Source organism: Alligator sinensis, unplaced genomic scaffold, assembly GCF_000455745.1.
Source record: "Alligator sinensis unplaced genomic scaffold, ASM45574v1 scaffold597_1, whole genome shotgun sequence".
Classification (NCBI taxonomy): domain Eukaryota; kingdom Metazoa; phylum Chordata; order Crocodylia; family Alligatoridae; genus Alligator; species Alligator sinensis.
The window spans coordinates 1,791,548-1,801,615 of NW_005842074.1; the positions used below are offsets into that span (position 1 = coordinate 1,791,548).

At 37.6% G+C, this 10,068-nt stretch overlaps 1 protein-coding gene and 1 long non-coding RNA gene across 12 annotated transcripts in view; one reads left to right on the plus strand and one right to left on the minus strand.

The window, feature by feature from the left end:
• The window catches only part of PTPRM (protein tyrosine phosphatase, receptor type M), a 734,228-nt gene that overhangs the window by 681,709 nt on the left and 42,451 nt on the right, over window positions 1-10,068 (plus strand). Inside the window, exon 26 of the mRNA XM_014519979.2 lies at window positions 5,918-6,015. Coding sequence (XP_014375465.1) covers window positions 5,918-6,015 — 98 coding nt within the window. The remainder of the gene's footprint in view (window positions 1-5,917; window positions 6,016-10,068) is intronic.
• Window positions 1-10,068, minus strand: part of LOC112550293 — an 83,694-nt gene that overhangs the window by 65,244 nt on the left and 8,382 nt on the right. The window lies entirely within an intron of this gene.

Sequence of the window (10,068 nt, forward strand, 5' to 3'; positions counted from 1 at the left end):
TCCTGTAATTTTGCATATAAGTGGTGCCTCACGCGATGGAACTAACCTTAGATTATTCTATTAACATCTGGGTTACCCCATTTAAAGGTTGCATTAGAGAAAGAAACATTCCCAAACTTTTAATTAAGTAACTTTGATTCTATAATTTTTTCCTCCGCTAATTGTTTTTGTTATGCCTTAAACTGTACATGTCCTGTTTCTACTATGTAGTATGTATCCTTGATTGTGCATTTGCAAAGAGAACCATTAAGCTTTGTTTCTGAGCTTCGGTGCCAAAGTTGATGATGATATACTTTTCAGTTCATTAAATTACATCAGATGAAGGGCTGAAGTGGGGTTGTCCTTACGCAGGTATTCCTGAATTTTAGCAACGGGTTCAGAAACTGCTTCCCTCACATATGTCTAGGCAGTAGGAGCCACAGTACTACAGCTAGTTTTCCTGAAAGGACAGAGAAAATGCAGCTATTGCTGCCCACCCAGACTAGATATAAGTCATCTTATGGAATCAAAAATTGAGTCACTTCATGCCTTCCTGTCCCATATCATATGGAGGTCAGCACAGGATAAAAGCAGGTTCATTGTATTTATTTTAAAGTTGTAATTTGTGGTCTTCTCAAATACGTAAGATTCCTACACTTCTTGTGCCCAGTCTCTCAGTCTTTTCCCATGCTTTTCCCTTTAGAGGGAAGGGAAAAGCATGAGAGCTCTGCTTCTCATATATTTTCAATTCCAATATCTATAATTTAATTCTGTTTGCACGGGAACCAAACATGAGAACATGAACCTACTATTATAATAGAGACAAATGTCAGAGAAGGTATTAGCTCATTGTTTATATCTCATGTTTTAATTTCTCTTTTAGAAAATACAGATCATTCATGTGGGAAAAAAAAGGCCCAATATGATTGGTAGCTGGGAAAGTTTCTGGTTCTGGGCTTCAAAAAAGTTTTTAAAAGAGTTTCAGATTTTGCAGCTGGCCCTTTATAACAGGCCACATCCCCAAGTCCAAATCCTCTGAATTAAATATCCACGTGCAAACAGTGCAGCTCAGTGCTCCATTGAGTAGGAATACCATACATGACAAGCCTGAAACACCAGTGTTGTATTCATACCATACTTTTAAGCTCTCTGGCTCCATTTGCTTTTTTGGTCCGTGCAACTTGAGATTGGTTTCTTTTTACACTTTGTTTCTTTGCTGACCACAGCAAAGGTACCACATATCAGGAGGTCAGTTTAACTGTTTGCCTGACTGAAAAATATCAAGTACGGGTATTGGGTCATTTGATACCAAGAACGGGGAGTAGGTTGTGGAAAAAGCCTCTATGTACAGGTTAAGGTTTAAACTTTTTTTTTTAAGTTGCATGAATTTCACCCCGTAAAATGTGATGAGGGTATCTAACTGTACCATTAATAGTTTTTAATTCATAAAATGTAGGTTATAACCACACAGCTGACCATGTCATTGAGTTTTCTTCATTAATGCATGTAAGTGGGGATTTTTCCTTACTTTACTTTGCACCTTTACAGCAAGCATGAGCTCAGGTCTTGATTTTCTTCACAGCAGAGATCTTTGATACCAAGTACTATATTATATAGTTAATGGAGTATGCTACAGGCTTAGTCTTACAGAAGTATAATACCTTCTCTTCAGACCTTTTACTCCCACAAGGGGCAACTGCCGAGAGTACCCTTCTTGCCTGTTGTGCAAACATCTCTAAACTTCAGGCTTATAACAATTATCAGCTCTTTTTCATCTGGCCATGGCTCTCCAGAATCATATTGTGCAGCTCTTGATGACAATAAATTTTACACCCCTACCTGGCCTCTAATGCTTTTCAATTCTGTCTGGAGACAAGTGACAGAGTAATAATTTATTCAGATGTCAGAAAATAATTTGAAAAATGTCAAGAAGAAAAGAAAAATGGGCTAGAAAAAAATTACTTTCGGAGACTTTAAGCTAGGATTTTTTTTTTTCTGCAGTGTCCTGAATCTGAAAGAAGTTTGGAGGCTAGGTATAGGGATTGGACAAATGAAATAAGAAAGCACTTCTAATAATCAGCGATCACCACTTCCCCTAGCACAAGATATTTTTAATTATTATTGTCTTAATGCATCAAGGGAAGGTGACAAAAGCATACCTGACTGCAGGAAAGGGTGTTTCTTCCACTGCTGATTCTGAGAAGAATATGAGGGAAATCTAAGCTAATACAGCTTGCGAACAGCACATGGGGGAAACAAACTGATGAATTCTGTTTGGAGGAAAGTTTAAAAATTTGACCAAGTTCAGCATCTGCTAAAGCCATAGTAGTGGTCACCAGGATTCTTTTTCTAAGAATGTTTTTTGTCCTCATTTCCTCTGCTCCTTTATTTTCCTCCTCCTAAAGACCAGGAAGAAGAAACTGGTATTTAGGTTCTGTTCCCCGGTATGGTTAGGGATTTTAGCATAGGAATTTCTAAACCATAGGACAGATTCCATTTACTGTGGAAAAGTTTCAAGCTAAGAACAGATAGGTGCAAAGAATCCATAATGGTCAATAAGCCACTTCTATGATTTACAAACCAGCTGTCCTCTCTCTCAGATTATTCTGTAAGGAGAGAGAAATTACTCTAAAATACCCTTGTGGAAGTGGAAGCAAACAGGGTCTTTTAGAGAGGGGTTCTCCAGTCCCACAGATCCTAATAGCGACATTGAGATGGTAAACCTCTACACAGCCATGGAACATCCCATCAACATCATAGTTGGTTCTCAAACAGTGAGGCCATTTTCTTCTCTACTATCAAGCCTTAGTGCTAATTGGTGTTTCTAATTGTAATAAAGCTGCTGTATATCAAGGTTTCGTTTTGCCTGGAATCAAATTGGGGAAATATGAAATATTAAAACTATATTGTGATCTCTCCAGATTCCCTTGCAGGGAATTCTGATTGTCCCACAAGAAGTGGCCTCTCCCTGATTCTGTCAGCAACTGCATTCCCATGGGCTGCCACAAATGGTATTTCTGCTGAACATTTACTTTGGTTCAAGAGCCAGCATCATATAGAGGTGTTATCCTTCCTTTCCCTGCCTCTCCAGCTTGTCCCACCTTAACTGCTCCTTTTGCTTTGCTGGTGTTAAAAGAAGGGAGCACCACAGTCTAGGTGAGGTACCCCACCTTTGTGGGAATCAGTCAAGTTCTATTATTTCAATAGCAACAGTCCAAATCTCCTTAACACTTCTGCCTTCAAGGTATTTTACAAACAGCAACTAGAGCAAATGGCAACATGGTCATGTAAGAGAACATTAACATATCCATTGTACAAGTGGGGAACTGACAGATCAAAAAGTTAATGACTGATCCAGGACCTCATAAGCCTCTGGTGTTAGGCCAAGATTAGAGCTCTTGAACCCTTTTTCCAGCCCTTAGAGCTGCCTGAGAGAGTTTTCCTTTAGAAACAGTGGTAAAAGATCACGGTGGTGGTAGATTAATTATTGCTACGTAAAGCTAAGACTAGATCTGTTCTGTTTTATGTTACTACAGACTTCATCTGATGGAGATACTCTAGCAGAGCTCCATAACTAAAATTGTGTTGCATGGCATTCTTCATTTAAAGTTGTAAATTTTAAATTAACAGGAATTAGGGTAGGTAGGGAACAGGAGCCAAATGCTGGTTGTCTGTCCCATTATTCAGTGGTTTTATGCTCTAATGACTATGGGTTTGATCCTTAGGTGAGTTGATCATATGCTTAGTGCAGCTGATGGAAATGGAGTGTCACCTGTTTGCTCTCCCCAGACTGGAGTGGTGTAGAGCTCAGAAACTGAACTGACGCAAAGCACAAGTTGTAGCAATGGCAGGACTGCTCTAATTTACCATGTGTTCAACAGTACCCTTGGTACCAGCCAGCAGGCCATTTTGATGGGTAGCCATTATTCTCCAGTTCAACCCATTCCTTAAGCCTGGCCAGCTATAATATGCCCTGGATATTCTCAGTTGCCCCTTTAGAGAAGATTCAGGGTCATATTCCCCCAGACTAGTCATGCAAAGAGGGACTCAGAATTAGGTCCATCATATTCTGGCTTTTAATGTCTGGAAAGCTGCACTGAATCTTACATAATGATTTGAAAATAGAAGAAACCAACAATTCACCCATAATGCACGATATCCCAATGGAGCACAAGAAAATTGAGTGCAGATCAGTTTTGTATAAAATATATAGGAGACTTAGATACAGTGCGATAGTCAGTTTAGGATTCCAAATTGTGAGAAATTACTCTAGCCTGTCATGCTTGAAAGCCTAATCTCTCTCAAAAGTATCAGATGTTCTGCGTTTTAAATTAAAAACATGGACTCAGATTTTAAAGTCACACTGTCAGCTCAAAATCTGTCACATTTCAAAACTGAATTAGAAGGTAGATTATGTTACTATGCCTGCCCTGAGACCTCCTGCCAACTTTGGGGGGGTCCTATAATCATATTTTCCTATTTCTTTAAATGCCTTTTTCTCCCGTAATGCTATGTGAAACACCACCAAAAGCAGAGGGAAAACTGGCTGATTCTAAGGGAAACAGTAAAACTGACTGTATATATCATATAGAACTATGAATGTAGAAAAATGGGGTGGTGGGACAGGAGGCAAAAGTGAAAACATTTAAAAATAATGTATGTACGTGACAGCAAATAATCGTAGTATGTTTAAATGATTCATATAACTTTATATTTAAAAATACAGAGAATTTATATTTTTAAGTTGATGGTGTCCTTTCCCAACATATTGCAGCTTGTTACATTATGGAGATGTGTTTAGCAGAACAGTATGGGGTTTTACATGGCTATAAAAGTATTATTATTTTATTCATTAAATGTTCTGATTCTGAGAGTCGAATGATAACACTATCAAAAGGACCCCCAAAATACCAAAACTTTTTATCCATTGCAGACAGCCCTAATTTAAAATTAAATAAATAAAGAGTTTTATTAATGCTTCAAGTGTGTAGGTCTCTCTTTATTGGAGAGGTTAGGTTGATAAATTAATCCATTTGTCCCCAAATGAATAGATTAATGGCATTCTCCTGAATAAGCAACTAATTGCTTTCTGCAGTGTGGAGATTTGGTAATTCACTGTGATTCACTGTGGAATCTAGGTACTTTTGTAATTGATAGTAGTTTATGACTGTTTAGTTTTGCTGACCTAGTGTGGTTTCAAATTCAGAAGTTGGAATGGTAGGCTGAACACAAGGATGTAGGTATGTGCAAAATTAGGGACATGGGTTTTTTTAGGATTTTACATTTCTGTCATTAATATTTACTGGGCTGACATGGAGCAGGCCTGTTTTAGCACAATGCTGCATGAAGCCCTGAGAGTGCAGGTTTATGAATCCCGAAATGCAGTTTTTCAGGGTCATTCCTTTTGATAAGTGCTGCAGAGAAGACCATTGTAATGTCATGCCAGGGTTCTTTACTGTTTCCTGCACTACTTTAAAAAATGATATACTGCAGCAAAAAAAAATCAGAACTTCTGTCTCACTTCAGGAAGTACAATTTAGGAATTTGACTAATTTGACAGGTAGCTCATGCTAAGAAAAATATTAGAATCCAGAAAAGGCCACATAGGCCATTGAGGCTCATTTTATTCTATGTACGGTTTCCCCAGGATATCATCCAATTGCTAGCAGAAAGACTAATGTTATCCATTTTCATAATTTCACTTCTGGGTATTACAAAGATAAATATATAAATGTGGATCAACTTTTTTTCAGAGTGCTACTTAAAAAAAATCTAAATGAGGACAGGTTGGATGACAAGAAAGAAACTCAACCAAGATTAAATACATGACAATAATGATACTCATTTATATAGACATAGTCTTTCAAAATTCCCTAGAGACAAGCTTTCAATTTCAACATTTTCAGAAAGTAACCTTTCTTTTGATATATTGTTTCAGGGCCAATGCAGGAGACGATATATGACTTCTGGAGAATGGTTTGGCATGAAAACACAGCCAGTATAGTCATGGTTACTAATCTAGTGGAAGTAGGAAGGGTAAGTAATTTTTGTATTTATCTCAAGTCTTTCATCTTTTTGTTTGCCTTTAGATATTAAATAACCAACCAACAAGATGCTATTGCAGTGAATATAGAGCATAAAATATTTATTATGTTTCTGCTGAAAGGTGCATTATTAATTATTTTTAAACATGGCTTGAATGCTCAGCTTTGATATTGTTAGTACAATGCAGAAAAGGAACTGATAAAACTGCTACTACATTTAGCACAGCCAACAAAGATGAATATCATAACTTTATCAGTGCCTTATTAAGAGTGCAATACATTCTTGATTATCCAAACCCTGGTTGTCCAAACAGCAGCATTTTTCTTATTAACTTGTAACTATTGGTACTGTGAAGTAATCTGTTCTCTTTATCTGTACCTCTACTACTAATTTTGATACAATACTGTACCTTGTAATTGTTGGTATTGTATAGCAAACTTCTCTTTTAAGCTTTAGTTAACACAATACTATATCTCTTTAATATGGTAGCTAGTAGCTGTTCAGTTTTTCCAAATGAATTCAGCAGCCGAGTGGATTTTCAGCAGGTGCATCAAACAGGTTTGAATAACAGAGGATGCAATGTAACAATATACGTATCAAGGAGATCACTTTGGAGCAATCTACATGGTAATCTTTCAGATTAAGTTTGATAGGTCACTTTGACATGCCACAAATGTAATCTGAAAGATTTTAGAATTGATTTCAAAACAGGAGTGTACAGTACCATGGTACATTAGTCCAAATCTATCTTCCCTCCCAGCTCCCCCTTAAGACATGATTTGCCTTCTAACTAGTAGCTGATATAATTATGTGTCCAGGACAATGACCTGTGGCTATCTGAGCATTCAAGAGTGGCCGGCCTACCTATGACTTTTCTCAGATGCAGGAATAATAAGATGATAATGTCTTGGCCTACAGGCTATAAGTTGAACAAGTAGATTAACTCAGATGAACACTGAAATCAAAATATAAAATCATTGTCTTAACCAGGAGGTTTTCTTCAGTAATTATCTTATAATGAAAAAGTGGGGTTAGCCAGTTGATACTAAACATATAGGTTATCTCTAAAGAAAGTCTCTCTGTCATATAATTGCAGTTTTATTGTCAGTATGTATCCAAGGAGCTATTTCCTTTTTATACCCACCAGTACAGCTTTGCTGTGCACCATCATCAGCAATCCTGGCTGTTGTTTTCTAAGGAAAATTCAGGAGGACTTGGCCACCTAACCCTTATTCTCATTTGAAAAAAAACTGAAATAAGCAGAATGGCCAACTCCTCTAAATTCAACATTTTCATTAGTTGTTGAACTAGGTGTAGACAGCACCCATATTTTGGTATCAAGTGAAATGCATGTTTTTAATTTCTTGGTAATGGAGTGGTTGTTGCTTTTTCCTGAAAACAGATGTTTGCATTATTGGGAGATCATGGTTTAGGTACAAGGAGTACTCTGAGTCAGATTGTCAGATCTCGCTTCCTTCTTCACAAATTCAATTTATAGTCTCAATTTATTGGACCTGGATTCTGTGCTTACACTTAATTGTTTGTGTAAATCCTAGCATGTTGACATCTAACCATGTGAATCTACCCATAAATCAGGCACTAATATTGTAGCTAGGTCTCAAAAGATGTGATTTGTGACTATAATTAATGCCAGGTACAAAAACACAGGTAAAACTAATTACAGGGCAAAAAGGTAGACCCTTGAGGGAAATGCAGAGCAGAAACTATTTAACACTTAAATTCAAAACAAATACCTTTGCTATAATAGTAAATTCTGTACTGCATTTATTTCATTGGAGCTTTATGTAGATATCTTTAAAAGGGACATTTTAAAGGGACTGTTAAACAATTTTCCCACTGCCTTAGGAGCAAGAATAGTTTATTATATGAAACATCTTCCTGTTGTTATACTGTCAGTATTCAGAAGCATAAATTAAAGTGGCCTATCAAATTTAATCCAGAAGAGAAATAAGGTTTTTGGTCCCAGTCTTATTCACTGTAGTCTTTCTGACACACTACATCCCCTTGGCAGCTTCTACTGGAGGGGTCCTATTGTATTTCTAGAATGGGTAAAATCGCAAGGATGGGGAAAAAGAAATGACACCATGGTTTCTCCTTCATATCTTCATATAAATCTTTTGTGCAGCATAACAGTCCACCTAGCAATACAAAGCTGCAACATGTAGCTCTTGACAGCAACAAAAATTGGATTTAGCCTCACTTTTCCAGTGATTTATATCTAGGAAATGAGAGCCATAATATTGTTTTTTAACACAAAAATAAAAATACTTTTCTATAACAACAAGGTTGTGAATCACAAAGCAGTGCAATTAAGCCCCTGTCGGGCCTTTCGTCTGTCAAACTGCACATATTCCCTCTTACCAATGACAGGACCATTGACACCAAGGAGTTACAGAATAAACATGCCATCTGTCCTTCAACACCTAGCAGAAAGAACTGCACCATCTTGATTAGTGATGATTTGAATGGGCTCCTTAGTCAGAGTCTTGATAACCTTTTCTCCTGACCTTGAAGCTTTTTTTTTTTTTTTTTGCTGCTATTAATATTATGTTTAGAGATTATATTTTTTTCTGACTCCATTTACCCATTGTAAATCAAAAAAAAGCAAGGAAAACTCCCCTAGATTTCCAGGAAAGAAGAATGCCTGTTTAGCATGTTTGCCACACAAGGTGCACCCGTCATGAATTAATCATTAAGGGGGCGTATGCGTATTTGTTTACTAAGAATGGATGGATAGTCATTAAATCAGTGTTAGGAACTTGCTTTTTGCCCTGGAGCATTTTGCATCCAGACTGTTTTAATTGCGGGTGGAGGAACCACCAAGAGGTTGTCCCTACTGCAAGCACCTGCTGCAGATGACTCAGTCCCTGCATTCCCCTCCAGCAGGGTCTGGGTACATCTGCCAATACCTGTCATTATCTGAGGCATACTTGTCAAAACCATGCTTCCCTTTAAGCTCTTGTGTGTTCCAGCAAGGGACCCTTGTCAGTTTTTCTGGCACCTGCAGACTGCTGTGCACCTGGTATTTAAATGGCACAGAAATGTGTTTTGATTGTTTTCTCTCTCTAATGAACCCACCTGAGGGACATTTAGCTCTTTATCTGGTAGCCTGTTACCCAGTCACTCACATTCACACTGTTTGTGTGGAGATTCAAAACTCACTTGTGTTGTTATACTAATCCATCTGCCAGAAGTCTTATCACAAAATCTGCAGGGCTCCCTAAGGAGACTTTTGCACTGGTAATTTAAGCTAATGATTTCTAAACATATTTAGTCAGTTTTATGAAGACCTCATTAGAATGTGACTGTTTATTAAAAATCTAAATGAGCTCTCGCAGTCATTTAGGAAAATCATTGTTGAGTTGCCATGACCATTTGTCTGATAACAGGTGATGAGGTGGTTTGAAGTGAAGAGAGGCTTAAGCAGATGTTATGAAAAACAACAACAATAAAACCCTACTCTTTAAGGGCAAAGATCAAAAGTCGATTTCCTCATTAGGTTGACGTTGGCCGGTTTTCCACTTAAGAAGAAGTTTTACATAAAAGAAAAGGCAAATGACTTAGGGAATGAGATGTAGATATTAATGCACCAGAATAAAAATTTTCCAGATCACTGACTATTTGCATGTAAAGCAGGGGCAGGCAATTATTTCAGGTGAAGGGCCACTTAATGAGTTTTGGTGAGCTGTCGAGGGCCACAAGGGTAGCCCTGCCCTTTGACAGGTGCCCTGCCCCCCTAGTCACCATCTTGGGACCTGAAGTCCCGCCCCCTGACCCCTGACCTTTGCCACCGGAAGTCTCTACCCTTGTCTCCAGAATTACTCCTTTTGGGGAGGGGGTTTGCTATCTTGGAACCAGAAAAAAAAAACCCAAATTATATACTAAAAATCAAACATTGACAATATCATATTTTAATTTTATTTTTTTAAATACTTTTGTCCTGATTTGTGTGTGTTTGCATAGTGTATATACAGGCAATTGCATAATAGCTCAAAATGAAGTTTTACTCTTCTATATTGTGGG